We start from the raw sequence: 19,647 nt of genomic DNA, 5'->3' as shown, positions 1-19,647 counted from the left end.
TTGGTGATAGTAATTAGGTGATAACAATTAGGTGTTTACTATCATTTTTTGGAGATAGTAATTAGTAATTACTAATATTTTTGGTGATAATAATTAGGTGTTTACTATCATTTTTAACACTTTGCTTCCCAAATGATGTACATCATATTTGGTGTTTGCAGGTAGATCTTACGGGAGCTTTGATGGTCTGTCACTAACGAGGCACTCCTTTTTCCTAAAGTGTTACATGTTTATGTATTTTTTAACTCAAAAGACATCTATATCTATTTTTCTATCTGTGTTAAATGTCAGTAGTTTATACTGATGCCTCTAATTCCAGTACAGTAGTACGGGGTTCCTTCTAGCCTCCCACCTTTTCAGCTTCTTTCTCCAGCATTAAAAAACGTAGCTCTCATTATCTTTAGTATATTTACTTACTTGTTCAGTCCCAAGATGAAGAGCAAGTGTTTCAGAATTGCTAGCATGTACCTGTGTGGGGAGTGTTGAGATGGGGATTGCTAATTGAATTAAATATTGGTCTAGAGTTGTATTAATATGTAGTCTGACTTCTTTGATGTTACTGTAAATTGAAATTGCTTTATCTTTTTATTGTTAAACTTGTTATATTGGTATATAAAAAAAGCTCTTGATTTTCTGTATGGTAGTTTTATATCTTGCTTTCTTACCAAGTTCTTTTATTTTTGATTTAGTTATATCATTCATTCTCCATAGTTTATTCTAGAAAATATCTCATCTGCCAGTAGAGTGATTTTACTTCTTCTTTTCCAATTCTTATGACTAATTAATTTCTCTTGTGTAATTGACATTTAAAACAGTAAGAATCAGGGCTCCTGGATGGCTCAGTAGGTTAATCATCTACCTTCCACTCAGGTCATGATCTCAAGGTGCTGGGATCCACGTCAGCTCCCTGCTCAGTGAGGAGTCTGCTTCTCTCTCTCCCTCTACCCCTTCTGCCTGTTCGTGCTCGCTCTCTCTGTCTCTCTCAAAGAAATAAATAAAATAAAATAAAAAAACCAGTAAGAATCCCAAATCATTTCTGTTTAAAAATTTCCCAATTAAGTGAACCGTGCACATCTAATTTATTTCCACATTTTGAAAAGGAATTTGTTATCAGCAGGAGCTTCTTGGGATCACTATCATGATGTTAATGTTGCTATTGCTGCTGATAAATATAAATTTAATGTATTTAAAACTTTTCTTCACTTAACATTTTGACTTTGAGATACATCTTCTGTTGCTTCTTTTAGCCTAAAGGAAGACTTTCTGACAATTAAGATCTCAAAGACAGTGAGTTCTATAACTCTCATTTTAAGGAAAGGTGGAAATATAAACATATTAAAAGAGAATGCATTTTCATTTTACTAGAGTATGACCAATATTTATCATAAAATAGTCCTTTTTTAAAAATGCATCATGTAAGGTTAAGGAATATTGTTATGGTAAGATAACTGGAAGAAAACTTTAGAGCTACTTAGGTAACTATTGTCTAAAGGTTACCTATAAATTTTGAAAGATACCCCACAACTATAGTCAGTAAAATTAAAAGGGAATATTTTAATAATGTTCCATTATCCCCATTCAGCTGTTACAACTTCTCTTTATATAATTTCTTCATTGTATGTTCCTAGATTTACCGTTATCCTCCTGTGTTCTCTATTTAACATATCCTAAATACTCCTTTTTGATGTTTAGTTACAAATTCATTTTTAAAATTTATAATGCTTTCTCTGGTTTGCCTTTAAAAGGTAGAAATCCATTATTTGTTGAGCAATTTAAGCATAGCAGTGGACAGTCTTATTTACAACACCTCAAAAGCAAGGTGGTATTTATTTCTTCCTGTTTCAGGTTAATTTTAAAGAAATCCTATGGATAGCATTTAACTTTCTAATAGAAAACAGAGTTTCTTAAGAAAACAGATTTGGTCAATGCTTACTGAAAAACTCAGTTTATATATTTTTTATGACAATGTTTCTCCTTAATTTAGCTACAAAATGATGTTTAATGAATATATTGGTAGTTCATAACTAAACTATGGGGGTAAGACAGCATTTTATAAGTTATTGATTTAATGTTGGTGAAAGCTTCACTGTTGTGGGCAAAAAAACCCCCCATACCTCTGATTTTGTGCAGATGTTTTATTGTGATAGATCTATTATCCAGCTATTAGAAGATAAATGACTGATCTTTCCCATTTTCCATGCCTCAAGAAAATTGAAATAAGAAGGGGAATATCATTTGGGCTGTATGATTAGGGCAGGTTGGATGGCCATTAATTTAAGAGAAGAAAATCTTGGCAGCATTGGCCAACTTACACCATATTATCAATCAAACCTTGATGCACTTCTTGTGATGACCCAGCACTCTCAGGTTTTTGCAACGTTAATTAGAATTCATGACAAAATAGATGCAAGGAAACGTTTTGTACCCTTCATAATTTTATAGAAAATTTATTGTTATTAGAGGAACCATTTGCTTAGTGTGATTTTTTTCATTACCAGCTTGTCAACTAGCATAGATAATCTGGAGAAAATATGAACTCCATAGATGGGGTGTCACTTTTGTTGATGGTTCATGTAGTTTACCTTGGAGCACAGCTAATGGCTGAAGTTCATAGCAACAGCACAGAAAAACATGGCAACCAAGGGAAGATAAATGAACCATGTTTATAGCTTTAATATAAAAAATACATAAATGGAAAACTGCATTTGAATTTGATGAGCTCATTGCTAGTTTTGTTAGAGTGATTTATTTTTCCCCTTATATAAAAAGCTACTATTGACACAGTGAGATGGAAATTAACTGTCTGTTTTTGGGAAACCAATATTTTTGGTTTTAAAATCTGAGTAGATCATTTTATTTTAATTCTTGAGGTTTTATAGAATATTGAACATTTAACAGACCAAAATTACCAATTCTGGCATTGTTTAACCTAGGGTTAGTTTGTTAAATCCGTACAATGAAATACCTAAAATGGTCAGTTTTATTTTGTGAAGATACTTTTCTTTATATTCTAATTATTTTTGTGTTTCCTTAAAGTTTATTTGTACTTAAGTATTTTCTTTTTTCCATTATCGGTTAGTACTTTAGAATTGTGTTGTACCTATAGCTCTCAGTTTAATAAATTTAATAACATTTGGTAGCTGATTTTTCTTTTAATTAAACGCTTTGAAAAAGATCTAGACTTAGGCAAAATGCTTGATTTTACATAGTATTTCTTAAATTGAAACTTCGTTGAATTGCTATTTCAGTTTCATGGACTATTTTATTCTAAGTGGTATTATTTATTTTTGTACTTTAGTATCCTATATCAGTTGATATGTATGTCTTCTATTAATGTAAGATTGACCTATATATAAAATATATCTATGAGTAGATTTCACAAATACTAATTTATTCTATAGTTTGATGTCATGAAGTTTAGTTGTTTTAAGAGATTTTTAAATGATACAAAATCTAACTCTTTAGAAATATTATCACAGAATATAATTTTCGAAGAGTGATTTGTGCAGAGGATATCAAAATGTGGAGATGAAAACATAAACTTAACTTCCTCTCCATATCAATAGCAAATAGGAAATTATACGTATAATACATTTTTTATTTAGTTCACACAAATAATCAATTCTTTGCTTTTTCGATTGAAGTGCATTCATGCTGGGACCAGCAGGCACCAGTACATGGGCAGGGCTGGAGTCAATAAATGCGGCTTCACGTTTATACTGATTGGTAATTCATAAAATCCCCACAGGACTAGAAACTTGTTTAGCATAATAGCAAGTCTATATTCTGAGCTGTTTTCTTTCAATTGTATTGTTGGTTGCATATTAATAAACTAAATGTCAGCCAAGTAGAGGGACAAACACTAAAAATACAAATATCATTGTTATCTAGTATTTTTCAGAAAGTACCATTTCAGTAAGTTACATTTCTATTTAATTGCTTATTTTAAGTCATTGGGGAAATTTTAGACACTAAAATGAAGATCCCTAGTGTTTAGAAGGAATATGATATTAATTTATTTTTTCAACAGTATTATATTGTTGGCTAACTGCACATATATCAGTGGTACATATATAGAAGTATTTGTATATTATGTATTCTACTTAGCTTGTATCTTTATCCCAAAGATATCTTAATTTCACTGCTTTGCGCAAGTATGACAATTACAAAAACAGCACTTATGGTTCATTAATTGGTCTTGGAGAGAGCTGACTTTCGTTGGTAATACATTATTTCATCTTATACACATTGTTACATAGGTTATAATAACACACTAAAATTTTAGCCTGTGTGTTTTCTTTGTAAATGAAATATTGGTAAAAATTAACAGGTGGATTAAAATGTTGAAGATTTGAAAGTGTTTTGTACCAGAAACACTTAGGAGTTCCTCACAAACTTTAAAATAAATTCATTGTCTTTCTCATTTTAAACTGACATGATGTGGTCTTTGTTACTGTCTTGATTATTTTTCTGAATGTTGTTATGTACTAAATAATGAATCATTCATTTGGAACTTAGGTTATCTTTAAAAATGAAAAATGTATATGACGAAAATGTTGAATCCATATATGAACAATTTATTAAAATTTAACTTGACAAAAAATTGTTGGAATTTCTAATACTAATACTTTTAATTGTAATATTTCAGGAAGGTACTAGTTTTTCAGACATGTTACAGGTATAAAATTATTCTTTAAGGGAGTGACACTTAAAATTTGTTATTTATACATGAATAGTCATTTTTTAAATTAAATAACTCAATACTTTAAAATTGTCGTAACACTGATTGTATCTCTGCAATGCCTGAGTAGAATCTTTGATGGAGGGAAAATGTTTTTTAATGAGTTACTATTTCTTCCTTTTCTAGCTGGTAGCTGGGAGTGTTGTGATGGCTTTTGAAGAAGTATGCCCGGACAGAATAGATCTGATTCACAAGAATTACCGCAAGCTCTGTAATTTACTAGTTGATGTAGAAGAGTGGGGACAGGTTGTCATAATCCACATGCTAACTCGATATGCTCGCACACAGTTTGTCAGTCCTTGGAAAGAGGTAAGTGTTGAATGGTCTTCCATTTAGAAAGTATACTAAGAAAATGAATGAGCTTTTAAAAATGTGTATAGTTGTAAAATATAGAGATCTGCATATTTATGGAGGACTCCTTTTTTTCATGTTCTTTTGGAAAGCAGGAAACAAAAATAAATGCAAGGATAATTTTTCATTATTTTGGCACTGATTGATATATACTTAATGACATACAAACTTTTAGTATGATACTTGGCAAGAGGCCCTTGTTAGGAGCAGAGCCTGGTACAGTGTTTGCAGTGATATTGCCAAATCATGGATTTTTTTTGAGATTAGTTGCTTTCATATCTTTAAGTTTCAACTGTTCAAGTGACTCACTTGTACAAGTGGGTAATGTGATTCTAGCACATGTGAATTTATACCTAAGAGAATTTCCTGCCTTTGTAGATAAATATTGCTGAACTTTTAAACTACCTTTTCCTAGTTTTATATTTTAAAATGTTTGTTTTCCTTTTTTTCACTTAAGCTGATAGAATTTTAGTAAAGTTTATAATTAAATAAACATTAAAATGAAGTTGTTTTCTTTGTGCATATTAACATTAGAGGCATACTTAATACCCTCTTTATTTAATAGACAGTTGAGGAAATTTTATTACATATTTTGCAATAGAGGTCTTTGTGTGTATATATTTAATATTTAAGTGTAGGTTTTAAATTTGTTTAAAAAAAGAAATTAAATATTACAAGAATAGCACATTCATTCTAATCTTGTGATATTTCTTTTTTGTCATTTTAAAAAGCAGGTGGAGGGGGGTGGAGAGATGGGCAAAATGGGTGAAGTGGAGTGGGAGATAATAGGCTTCCAGTTATGGAATGAGTAAGTCATGGAGATAAAAGGTACAATTTAGGGAATATATTCAATGATATTGTAAAGTACTGCATGGTGATGGCAGCTACACTTGTGGTGAGCACAGCATAATATATAGAGTTGTCAAATCACTATGTTGTACACCTGAAACTAATGTGATGTGTGTCAACTTATATTTCAATTAAAAAGGAAAAAGGAGTATTACAGAGTTTTAAAATCAACTGCCTAAAAAGTAAAGACCAGAAATACCCCAATTATATCATAATGGTTTTATACAAACATATATGTACATACAGTTTGTTGCTCAGTACATTTGAGTGCTGAGTTCATTTCACTTTTGTTAATTAGAAATAAAGTGAGAGGAAAATGTATATAAAATCGAGGAATGTTCATAATATGTATTTTAGATGACATCTTAAGCTCTCAGATGTTTAAGGGGTTTAAATGTTTAAAATATTCATCGATGCTTTTTACAGTGACTTAGTATTGTTAGTATTAAAAAGTATTTTAACATTTTAAAAGTATATATTTATCTATAAGAATATTTGTAATACTGACTCCATCTTAATTTTAATATTAAGAAAGTATTTAGGTTATTTAAAATTGAAATAGTTTTCAATTATTAATATATAAAAATCATGGTATATAGGACACTTAAATTGATGATTGCTTTTTTTTTATAAAGTTAGTTTTATTTGTCACTGAACAAAGTAAACTCTTGATGGCACTTTTGCTGGATTAAGCAACAACATGCCCGTGCTGCAAATGTGTTGGCCCTTTGATGTAAGTGATAACTTTGACAACAGATTTTTGTTGCTAGTAATAAGTTGTTTGATTTCAGCCAGTTCTTTTCCAGAGTGCTGTTCAGATACATTTTTTCCCCCGTTGGAAAGTTATAAAGTAATTTTGACTTGTCTAACCACTGTCACTTTTTAATAAGATTTTAAATTTTACTTTCCTTTCACCATCAAATCATTTTCGGTATCTCTGTGCACATAATCCTTTGCTTTGTTAATTATGTAGAAATTGGAGTTAAAATACATCTTTCCTTGCCATATCGCCTAAAAATATGTAACAGACTTTAAAATCTCTATGTTTGCAGTTTGTCTATTTATTTGTGTTTCTGTTCCTTGAATTTTATTCCATCTTATTTTAGATAAAATTCATGTTGAAAGCTATTTGCAAGTCACAGAGGTTAAATTTTGCACTACCATATATATTTACTCTTTTGACAAGTAATTTAAAAAGTTGGGGCTATATGTATGTATTCCATGTGTTTTCACATGTGGATTCTTTAGACATTAATTATTACAAATATGAGATGAACCCTGGTCCTTGTCCTGGGTATACTGAAACTGGCCTAAGTAGTTTCTTAACTTTGCCACTTATTTGCACTCTGACCTTGGCATTATTCTAGATTATGTGTTGATAGACTAATTCATTAGTTTTCAAATGTGCACGTCAGGCCTCAGGATGCTGTAACACTGCCACAGGAACAACCACAGGGGGCAGTGGTGCTCTGGACTCTGCCCCTCTCTGGGTTCTTGCTTCTGGTCCAAACAGCAGCATTCATCTTTGTCTGCCTTTCATATACAGCTATGAATATGATTTTCTTTGAGAAAGATTCCTTGGCTTAAAGAAAGAAAAGAAAAGAAGAAAACCTCAATAAAATAGAAGATTTGTAAGGGTGTAGCTAACTGTAACTATAACTATTTTTTTTTAAAGATTTTATTTATTTGACAGAGAGAACACAAGCAGAGGGAGAGAGAGGGAGAAGTAGGCTCCCTGCTGAGGAAGGAGCCCAATGTGGGACTTGATCCCAGGATCCTGGGATCATGACCTGGGCCAAAGGCAGCTGCTTAACTGACTGAGCCACCCAAGCATCCCACTATTTTTTTTTTTTTTAAATTAAAGAAGGAATTCAGGTACACAGTGAAATAAAAGATAAATCTTCCTTCTTATAATAACCTCTTGGTTGACTCCGTAGCGGTATTTACTGGCAACTGTTTAATTTCAATTGTTCTAGTGGTTGTAAATTTTACTTTGGATAACACATTTCACTTTATTTATTAATTTAATAAATAAGGTAACAGGCTTTTGTCTTTTTGTATATATATGTATTCTGTTCCATACCAGCAGGAAAGATTTGGAAGGGTCATCCTTTATTGCGGTGTTAGAAGTTAGAGATTGTCCAACATGTTATTAGCTTTTGGTACAAATACAATTTATAAAATTAAGGTTCAGATGGATTATCATCATTTAGACCATGTCCATGCTTACTCTTTGAGTTAACCCATCTCAGACTTTCTGTATGGCTTGTCAGAATTCTGTTTAACTGAGCAGCTTTTCAGTGTGCAGTCCAGCCACTTGTAATCTTAGAGGCTTTTTGGCCTAGAGTTTTAAGTTGCATCCAATTTTTTAGGACTACACGTGGTAATTTTTAATTTTAAAAATGAAAAATTTTAATTTTAATTAAAGGGAATGCCTGGATGGCTCAGTTGGTTGTGTCTGCCTTCAGCTCAGGTCATAATGCTAGGGTCCTGGGATCAGGAAATCAAGGGATTTCTTTCTCAGGTACTAAGATAATATGTGAAAAATAACATTGTGATACTTTAAGTTTAGCAATTTGTTATTTTGCTGTACTTTTGTAGTATTTTGAGATAGGAAAGTAGCGATTATTACACCCATTTTATAGATAACAAAACTGACGCATATAGATTTTTAACAACTCATGTAAGATAATATTGCTTATAAAATGTGGAGCCAGAAATATGAATAGAGTAATCTGATCTCTAGGTCAACAGGCTTTCCTTTATTTTCTGTTACCTCATGACCTTTTTTTTTTTACCTCATGACTTTTAAATTAAAATATCTTTTTGCTTACTTTAATAAGTTACTCTGTGTTTGCTTATTGCATTCCAATTGAAGCCATATTTGAAGCCCCCCCAAACCATAGTGCTTGGACATTGCAATTAGGTAACAACTATAATTAAATTTGCTTTTCAAAGAGAAAAATCGTGTTTCTCATTGAATTTTTAAAACATTTGTTTATGTTTATATGCTTGAAAGGTAACAAAATTGTTTTTTTTGAGGAATTGAAAATTAGTAGAAATACTTTTTGAGATGAGCTGATGTAACATGCTTTTGTCAATAAGTTCTCAAATGAACACATCATATACAAACAAGCTTCTTCAGGGCAGAAGAGATTTTTAATTTAGTTTATTTGCATCATTATAGATCAGTGTTTAGGCTGTTTATATGTAAATGTATGATTTGAGGAACAATTAAGTGTTGACAAAGTAGATTGCAGTCATATCAATTGCAGTGCATTTTCCATAATTTTTCTAACTGACATTTTTGATGATAAATAGTGGATGCCAAGTCAAAGCCGATTATACAGTGCACTAGGAATTCATGGGGCTGTCAGGGAGAAGACCGATTGACTTTAAATTTACATATTAATGAGAAGATTTGTTAAGAGGGTGCTTGACTATAGAAAATAACAGCGTATTTATAGGGCACGACATTTTATAAATAAAGCTGATGCAGGAAAATGGAAATTAAACCTTTTAGGTTAATAAATTCAAGAGACTGCTAAAATGTATATTTGCATTTTTATTTTCTCAAATTTACCTTATTCTTTGCAGTCCATGTAGGTTTTTTTTTTTTTATTCTAGGTCAAGTTTGTATAATTTTCAAGGATATAAAATTACTTAAGTATTTTCTTTGTGTCACTCAAGCCGATTATGGGAGAATACTTGAAGCATAAATGTAAATCTCTTAAGATTAAAGTTTCTTTGGTAGAAGTAATGGATTTAAAAAAATAAATGTTATTAAAAAAAAAAACAAGTAAATTTTAAGAGTATTAAAAAAACCCAAAACCCTTTAGTGGTGTTAATTATAAACTGAAAGAAAGCTTGGGCACACTGGGGCCTGACAGAAAGTTTTTAATTTTATGAATCTAGCTCTTTAGAAGTTAAACTTTCTCTAGGAAATGACAGTTTTGCAAGAATTATCAAAATTTTTTACTTTCATGATCTAGAACTTAAAACTTTATGTACTCAGAGTGACATTTTACTTATGAATCCAGGTAACATAATTTTAGTGGCAGTATGCATTCCATTTTGAAATTTGGAGTGATAAATTTACTTTTATTTTTCTCAATATATCTGTACTTCAGTTTTAAAACCTTAGATAGATGTAAGAAAGTTCTAAGTTTTTTGTTTAAAGTATTTTGAGATAAATTTCTTAAGTTTTTCAGGGACAGCTATAAAATAACTCATCAGAACACTAAATTCATATGCATAGTTCTTGATTAGCAATTTTCTGAAAATGTAAAGGGGAAGAGTGCATCACGTCCTGTCTTACAGGACCTACATGTTAGAGATTATTTTTTATTGAATTTTAATTTTCTTTACAGGTTAATTTTCTTTGTAAGATAAATTTTGTATCTTACTAAGGAATTATTTTTGAATCTCATTGTGTGAAATTTTTAAATAATAGTAGTGAGGAGTTATGGTAGAATCCATGCTTTACAATACAAATACCACAGTTTTTGTGCACTTTTTTCAGACGCCTATAGATGAAGGTTCAATATGCAATTTATTGGGAAACCATGGACTATGTACAGATACTGAAATGGGGTCTCCCTTCCCTCTTATAGTTATGAAACATTTAAGAGTCCATATTTTTCTTGTTCATACTTTATTTTTGCTTGGATTTTTTTAACTCATGAAGTGTCTTTTTAAAAATATTTTAAATTTGGGGGCACCTGGGTTGCTCAGTCAGTTAAACATCTGCCTTTGGCTCAGGTCATGATCCTGGGGTCCTGGGATCAAGTCTTGCATCCTGCTCCCTGCTCAGCAAGGGGCCTGCTTCTCCCTCTCCCTTTCCCCTCCCCCCTTCTTTTGCCTGCTCGCTCTCACTCTCTCAAATAAACTCTTTAAAAAAATATTTTAACTTTTATCCAAGTAAACATATACATGGTTAAAAAAAAAGTTAAATAATACTTACACGGCTTATAAGAAACAACATTTTCCTCTTCTACCCTTCCCCATGCCCGAATTAGTTACCTCAAATTCTTTTAGATGTGTGTGTATTTAACTTTCTCCATTTCTAAGTAATATGCATATTTTTTAGTAATATGCATGTTTTGCTCTTTCTTGATTTATGAATTTTAGACATTTTATATTGACTTCCTATTATAGAAATGGAAGATATGGCATTCTTCTGTATTGTCTCATGCTTTCATTATTCCATCTTTGCAGTATTGTTTTATTACAATTTTTTAATAAATGTGTATTCATTTATTTATGACTTTGCAAATATTATTTCTGTACAGTAACATTTTCATCTCCTTAGGGAATCAGTATTTTCTTAGGTCTTATGTATTTGAAATGTCGTGTTACTTTTATACTTGTCATCTTGGTTGGATACAATAGTCTTGGGTCACACCTTTTTTTTTCTTCTGCAGAAAGTTCTCCCTGAAGCCACAGATTTTTTTCCTTTGCAGGTGTAACTTGATATTTTTGTTTGTACCCCCAGAAATCTGTTTTGCTTTTTTTTTTTTAATCTGTAGAGATTAGTAAGGTTGCATCTCGGAGTGAATCATTCTATATGATTTACATATTCACTTCTTTATTTTGTTGAATTTTTTTGAGTTCTTTTCTTTGATCTTCTAAGTTTTTTTTCTTGCTCCATTTGTCATTTATATGCTTCAGAAATACCAGTTATTTTACAATCTTTCTCTACTTTCATCTTTTAAAAAAACTTTAATAAGATTTTATTTATTTGTCAGAGAGAGAGCGTGTGCACAAGCAGGGGAAGTAGTAGGCAGAGGGAGAAGTGGGCTCCCTGCTGAGCAAGGAGCTGGATGTGGGACTTAAACCCAGGACCCTGGGGTCATGACCTGAGCCAAAGGCAGACACTTAATGAACTGAGCCACCCAGGCGTCCCTCTAATGTTTCTTTAACAGTTTTTACTTAATTTGGTAATGATAAAATTATATAATAAAGGAAACATAAGATTGAAACCTGACTGAATAAAAGCCAAATAACTATCATCTCATCTTTGAACTTGTGTTTTCTTGAGTTCGTGTTCTTAATAACTTCTTGGAGAATTTACTTTTGACACATAGGGAATATTTTTTCCCAGAATGATTTGTCTTTTGCATTTTTTAATGTGTGCTGTGAATATTTTACACAGTTATTGTGCTCTTTTCATATTGTAAATACTTGGGATGCTCAGGTACAGACATTTGTTTGATACAGTGTGACTTCTTAGTTTTGTACAACCACACTGAAAGTTTGTTTCTTACTCAGTTTCAGTTTGAATTGTGTGTATTTTATGTCATATTCTTTTTTGGTTTAGCATTTGGAAAAAGGAGTAAATTTGTGGGTGGTAAATTTATCCTCAGCAGATATTGAAGGTTTTGTTTTTGTTTGTTTGTTTGTTTTAGAATGCTTGAGCACTTTTTCTAGAATTTTCCTAAATGCCCTATACCAGCATTCATCTGAGACCTTTGACTTGCAGTTGAGATGTAGTACTTCAGTGGACTTAGCGTTTCAGCTTCTACTGATGGAATGCCTTAATTTGGTTAACTCTCTAGAAAATTTTTGTAAAAACCAGCTATCTAAAGTCACTGTAAGACAGTCAAAAGTAGGAAAAATCCAGAGAGGATTCTATATATATAAACCAAGGCCAAAATTTCAAGGTGTGAGGTTTTTGAGTTTGCAGGTTTTTGTCTGAAGTCACTCCCCAGACTTATACAATAATGGAAAAAACCACAACCTTACTTACCTAGCTGTCAGAGAACAGACTTCAAGACTAGCAGAATACCTAAATATTTGGGGGAAATTCCTGAAGGGGGTGGGAGCCATAGAAGGGTGAACCCCCTGGAGATGCATAGTAAATAGATCCAAATCCTTGGCTGAACAATAAAGTGTGGATGTGTGGGGAAGGCTCTAGTGGGTCTAGCAAAAAAGTAGCACCTGCAAGATAAAAGAACTAAATGGAGATTTCACTTGCTGGCCACATTAGGGTAGATAGAGTTTACAGTTGGAGACCAGTAAAATATATGCTATAACAAATGCCAGTACACTTCAGAGGAATGCAGTGTAAGGAAAACTTTGATGGTGTGTGGTTGATCATATCCAGAATACAATTTTAAAACAGTCAGTGGACATGAGAAACAAAAAAATAACTGCTGCTCAAGAGAAAAAACAGTCAATAGAAAGTAACCTCAGTATAATCAAGAAAAGGCACTTACAGATAAGTAAAGCATCTATTAAATATATGGCCAGACTACTAAAAGCAGTATAGTTGTGTTGAATGAATAGATGAGCAGTCTTAACAGGAAAAAGACACCATAAAAAAGAGCCAAATGGAAAATCCAGGGCTGAAAAATACAATGATTAAATGAAAAATATACTAGACGGGCTTAACGGCCAAGAAGAGGCAGTAAAAGAGTCAAGAATCCTTAAGGTAAATCAGTAGAAATTATGCAATCTGAAAACCAGACAGAAAAACAAGGTAAGAGTCTCAGAGCCATGTGGAATAATACCAAAAAGAATGAAATACCTGTAATGAATTCCCAAAAGGAGAGGAAAGAGTGAATGGAGCAGAAATAATACCTGAAGAAATAAAGGCTGAAAAAAATGTCAAATTTAGTTGAAGAGGAAAAATCCAAGCACACTGACCCAGGAAACTTACCAGATTCTCCAGCAAAACAAGTAAAAAGTCACACTTAAACATATCATAGTTAAACTTCTGAAATCAAAAGAGAAACAACATTGAAAGCAGACAGAGATAAACAATGCATTATATACAGAAAAATAAAGATATGACTTAACTGCTGATCAGAAACAATGGCATCTAGAAAACAGTGAAATATCATCTTAAAATTATTGACAGGAAAAACTGTCAACAAAGAATTCCATGTTGAACAAATCCAGTCTTCAAAAATAAAGGTGGAATGAAGACATTATCAGAAGAACAAAATTGAAAAATTCCTACATGGGGAAATTGTATTATAAGAAAGACTTGAAGAAATTGTTTAGGTTGAAGAGAAATGGTAATAGATGGTAATTTGTAACTGTAGAATGGAGTAAAGAATGAAAGGAATGTTATATATGTGGGTAAATATAAATTACGCTTTTTCTTTTTCCTCATTTTTTTTAAGCTTTATTTATTTATTTATTTGACAGAGAGAAACACAGCTAGAGAGGGAACACAAACAGGGGGAGTGGGAGAGGGAGAAGCAGGCTTCCCGTGGAGCAGGGAGCCCGACGTGGGGCTCGATCCCAGGACCCTGGGATCATGACCTGAGCTGAAGGCAGACACTTAAGGACTGAGCCACCCAGGTGCCCCCTTCCTCCTCATTTCTTTAACATAGAGTTTCTGTAACACACATACACACAAATTATCTCTTTGTCTCTGGCAATCACAGACTGCACTTGCTTATGCTTGAACTCTGAACTTTGCTGAACACTCATGTAGCTCTAACCTTCTTTTGTCTACATTGCCACAAGTCGTTGTGTGGACATAAGTTTTTATTGGTATAGGAGTGGAATTGCTGCATTCTATAGTAAGTATATGCTCTGCTCCTTCTTATCTCCAGTTCCTACTCTCTGAACAATCAGTTCTAATTCTTAGCTTTGTATTCAACTGGTTATCCATGTATTAGTTTTAGAACAACTTATATAACTTTTAGAAGTGACTCAAAAGATATTTAATTTAGACATATGCATATTTTGGAATTAATCAAGAATAAGTGCTCCCTTTATAAAATTTTATGTTTTATTTAAAGAGTTTTTCATAACCTAGACTTTTGCCTTTTAAAGTTTTTAAATTGTTGTTTCTTGGAACCCTAATTTCCTACCCTTGGTTTACCTAGAGTATAGATTTTTCCCCCCATAAAATGTAATTTTTTTCCTAAAATATAAATTTTAGGGTTCTCCATAAGATTAAAAAAACCCTTTACTGATTTATTCCCTCCTCCTTGAAATGTCCACAAATATTTTAAGACCTCTGCTCTAACCTTATTCTTTTTTTAAAATGTCCTAAAGGAGAATACATTCATTAATTTCAGTTCACCAGACATTTACTTCTAATATATTTTCTTTATTTCAGGGGTTAAGATAAAGAGATAATGAATACATAAGAATCATGATAGTTCTACTTAGGTTGATTTTAATTTTATTTCATAACTTATGATTGAATGAGAAGCACTCTAAAATACATTCTCATAACAAAAAGCAATTCTTATTTATTCCTCATCATTAGACAGGAATTAGTTTTCCAATAATTAGGACCCTTCTTTCTCATGTCTTAGAACCCTTAGACTTCAGTTCAGCATGTGTCATGAGTATATTTTATTTCAGAAAAAAGTGAAAAAATGCCTTATATAGATTTAGATTTCTTAGTAACAAAGTTTGGAAACCACTGTATTCAGAAAGTTTGTTTCTTATATATTGGAGCTGAACATATAGTCATAAGAAATGAAAAGTGCTGTGGGCAATTGAACACTGAATTTTCATAGTGGCTCAACAGAAAGTTACTGGGCACAGGTGTTTCCATAATTGTGATGTGTTGGGGGAGATTCAGTGTTCAATGGTCCTCAAACCCACACTTCCACCTGTGTGGCATATTGGTCACTGGGCTGTGATATAAAACATGTAAAGTGAAGAGCATAACATTTACCTCATGTAAGGAAAAAAAGTCTCAAATCAGTATACGTATCCTGATTTGTTTTGTATAGACATGATTTTTGGGGAGAAGAAAAACTTTTTTTCCTTTGAGAAAAATATTAAATACGAAATTTTATTCAACATGACTTTTTTTTCCTAGTGGATATATTTCTCTGATTAGGTATGCTATAGCCATACTGAATAGTTAATTTAAGCAATGACGATATTGCTCATCACCTTCCCACTCTGGTCTTCTTAGGCACATCTAACCCAATGTCAGAGAGATGGGTTATATTGCTATGGTATCTATGGACTGAATGTTTGTGTTCCCCAAAATTCGTATGTTGAAGTCCTAGCCCCCAGGGTGATGGTATTTGGAGGTGGGGACTTGGGAAGTTATTAGGTTTATTATTTTTCAATTTTTTAAGATTTTATTTTAATTATCTACACTCAACATGGGGCTCAAACTTCTAAGCCTGAACAAAAGCCGCATGCTCTACTGGCTGAGATAGCCGGGCACCCTGGAAGTAACTAGGTTTAAATGAAATCTTGAGGGTTGGGCCTCACCATGGGAATAATATCCTTACAAGAAGAGGTACCAGAGATCTTCTTCTCTTTCTTTCTCTGCCATGTGAGGACAATGAGAAGGCAGCCATCTGCCAGGCAGTAAGTTCTTAACAGGAACCCAGTCTGCCAACACCTTGATCTTGGACTTGACAGTCTCCAAAACTGAGAATTAAATGTTTATTGTTTAAGCCACCCAGTCTATGGTATTTTGTTACTGTACTGACTAATACAGGTATCTCGGATCACATGAGACTGTCATGATGTATTCCTCTGCTTAGCTTTTAAGCATTAGGTAATAGTCTGTGTCTACAGCAGACTACAGAGATTCTTCTGTCCTCGTACAAATCTTAAGATTGTGCTAGTGCCCTCCAGGCTATCACTGAATTTAGAAGGCAAGTGGGTAGATTCATTGTCTTTTTCTTGACTACTATAAATGCCAAGTTAATAAGAAAGAGGACAAGATGAAGAATAACAATTTAGAGGTAAAATCCTGGCCCCACCACTTTGTGAGATTATTGATAAATTCAAATAAGCTTATGTACCTCAGTTCTTTCATCTTGTGAAAAAGGCAGTGAATACCGGCTTTGCTTACCTCATGGGGTTAAGGATCCAGTAAGATATTTGTGAAAGATCTTTCCTAACATTAGGGATTAGTTCACCCGAGTTGTTGTTTATTTCTACTGACTCCAGTGTTTTTGGTCACATGTTGCAGAAGAAGATGTTTTTCAGGAATATTTGATTCCTTCCTCAGTTTTCATATATAAGCAGATTTTGCATAATGTAGTTTTTAATTATTGTCAGTTTTATATTTCTTGTTACTCCTTACTGAACTAATATAAAGATCATAGTTTGTGTTTATGTCTTAGTTTAATTCACTGAGATAAAATGAGCAAGTCTTCCTGTGTCCTAAGATCTCTTAAAAATCAAAGTTCATCCTCAGAGTAAAAAACTGTGGGTTTAAACACTGACTTACTTTAATTTTTGTGAACATTTGTGTTTGGAGCTTCAGGTAAAAAATTTATTTACAGTACTACTACTTAAGTATAATTTCACACTTTATTCCATGAGTCTGTGTAATAATAATGGTACTTCAAAGATGTATAAACTATGCCTTTATAAATACATTTTATAGAGTAGAAGGTAATTATTTTTGGCTTCATAAAGCTTATAGTTGATGTAATAACATTTCTCTTTACTGAAAGTAAATGTTTTAGAGCAAAGTGAAAAGCTAATTTTATTCTGATGCTTTTATATTAGTATTTGGTGTGGTCAGTACACAGTGAAGGGAGGCCTGTCTTGATATGAGATAGGTTGAGATATTAAACTCACTGGTTCTCCCCCCCCACTGGTTCTTTTTTTAAATTACAGTTTTTTAGAGCAGTGTTAGGTTCATAACACATTGTTAGGTTCATAACACATAACACATATATCCATACTGAATAGTTGATTTAAGCGATGACGATATTGCTCATCACCTTCCCACTCTGGTCTTCTTAGGCACATCTAACCCAATGTCAGAGAGATGGGTTATATTGCTATGGTATCTATGGACTGAATGTTTGTGTTCCCCAAACACAAACATATATTGTTTTCATATATTGTTGACCCTTGATAAACACAGGTTTGAACTGCAGGATTCTATTTAAATGTGAATTTTTTTTTTTTTTTTTTGGCAAATACAGTGCTGTAAATGTATTTTCTCTTCCTTAAGATTTTATTAATATTTTTTCTTTAACTTTATTTAAGAATACAGTATATAATGCATATAACATACAAAATATGTGTTAATTGACTGTTTATATTATTGGGAAGGCTTCTGATCAACAGTAGTAGGCTACTAGTGTTAAGGTTTTGAGCAATCATAAGTTCTTGGATTTTTGACTGCTGGAAGCGGGGGGAGGTCAGTGCCCCTAACCTTCGTGTTGTTCAAGGGTCATTTGTACTTCCTGTTTATTTACACACTCAACCTTTCCCACTATCAGCGTTCTGTACCACAGTGGTACATTTATTACAGTCAGTGAATGTATATTAATACATCGGTTATCACATGAAGTCCATAATTTAAATTAGTGTTCACCTTTGGTGTTGTATATTCTGTGTAACATGACTCTACCATTGTAGTATTCTACTGAATAGTTTCAGTGCCCCAAGAGTCCTCTGTGTTCTGCCTAGTCATCCCTCTTCCCTACACAAACCCTGGCAATTAACAGTTTTTTACTATCTCCATAGTTTTGCTTTTCTACAATGTCATACAGCTGGAAATCACACACTTTGTAGCCTTTCTAGATTGGCTTCTTTCACTTAGTAATATGCATTTAAGGAGTCTCTGCATCTTTTCATGGCTCTGTAGCTCGTTTCTCTTTAGCACCAAATAATATTCCATTGTCGGGATTTACAACAGTTTATGCATCCTTCCACCTGCTGAAGGATTGTTTTTCTGCAGGAATTGGTTATTATGAACAGAGCTGCTATAAGCCAGCTTTTTTTTTTTTTTTTTTTTTAGTAGTTTTTGTGTAGGACTCATTTGAGTTTTTATGGGTTTTTGTGTGGACTCATTTGACTATGACCGATGATCATGATTACTAGATCCTTTGGTAGGAGTATATTTAATTTTCTAAGATGCTGCCAAATTGTCTTTGATAGTGGCTGTACCATTTTGCCTCCCCCCTGGCAGTGAATTGAGAGTTCCTTGCTCTACATCCTCATTAACATTTAGTAATGTCAGTGTTCTGGATTTAGGTTATTCTCACAGCAATGTGTGGTATCTTATTACTGTTTCATTTTCATTTCCCTAATTACATATGATGTTAAACATCTTTTTATATGTGTATTTCCCATCTATATATCTTCTCTGGTGATTTGTCTGCTCATATCTTTTGCTTATTGAGTTGTTTGCTTTCTTATTGTTGAGTTTTAACAGTTTTTTATTCAGGGGGATTCAGGCAGCATCCGAAGACACTGAACACATCTCTTCCCATGTACACAACAAACTTAGAGCTATAAATAGAATAATTTTCCTCTGAAAAGAACTTGAGAACTGGGTGAATAGCACTTCCACACCAAAAGACAAAAGAGACACATTAAGATGGGTAGGAGAGGCAAAGACATGGCCTCATCCATGACCTTACCCCAGATACAGTGACCACACAATCAGGAGGGGTCTCCAGAATATGTGGTTTTCCCTTGAGGAGTGAAGGAATTGTGTCCCACTTGCACCAGGAAGACAAGCCCCCAAAATACCTGGTTTTAAAATTCAATGTGGATTAAGATCAAAAGAATCATAGAACTATAGGGAAGAGAGATTTTGCTCTTAAAGGGCTCAAATGCAAACCCCACCTGTCCTGAGAATAAGTACAAAAGCAACAGTTTGAAAGCACATACCGTAAACAAGGGAGACCCGCTTACTAATTTTAAAGTACCTGCCAGAGAGATAGGGATCTGCAGGGATTTTGTCTGGGGATGAAAGTGCTGGTGTATACTATTTTTGCAATCTCATCCTAACT

The 19,647-nt window shown here is 32.9% G+C and overlaps 1 protein-coding gene across 2 annotated transcripts in view; it reads left to right on the top strand.

The window, feature by feature from the left end:
• The window catches only part of AP3B1 (adaptor related protein complex 3 subunit beta 1), a 259,009-nt gene that overhangs the window by 76,851 nt on the left and 162,511 nt on the right, over window positions 1-19,647 (top strand). For both annotated transcript variants that reach the window (XM_028114478.2, XM_028114479.2), the window contains exon 7: window positions 4,868-5,050. In XM_028114478.2, coding sequence (XP_027970279.1) covers window positions 4,868-5,050 — 183 coding nt within the window. The remainder of the gene's footprint in view (window positions 1-4,867; window positions 5,051-19,647) is intronic.

The sequence above is a fragment of the Eumetopias jubatus genome, unplaced genomic scaffold (assembly GCF_037043125.1).
Source record: "Eumetopias jubatus isolate StellerSeaLion01/CBP00866 unplaced genomic scaffold, mEumJub1_p1.0 scaffold_5, whole genome shotgun sequence".
Taxonomy (NCBI): Eukaryota; Metazoa; Chordata; class Mammalia; order Carnivora; family Otariidae; genus Eumetopias; species Eumetopias jubatus.
Note: the sequence above shows the minus strand (reverse complement) of the source record. Positions and strands in the feature narration are given on the sequence as shown.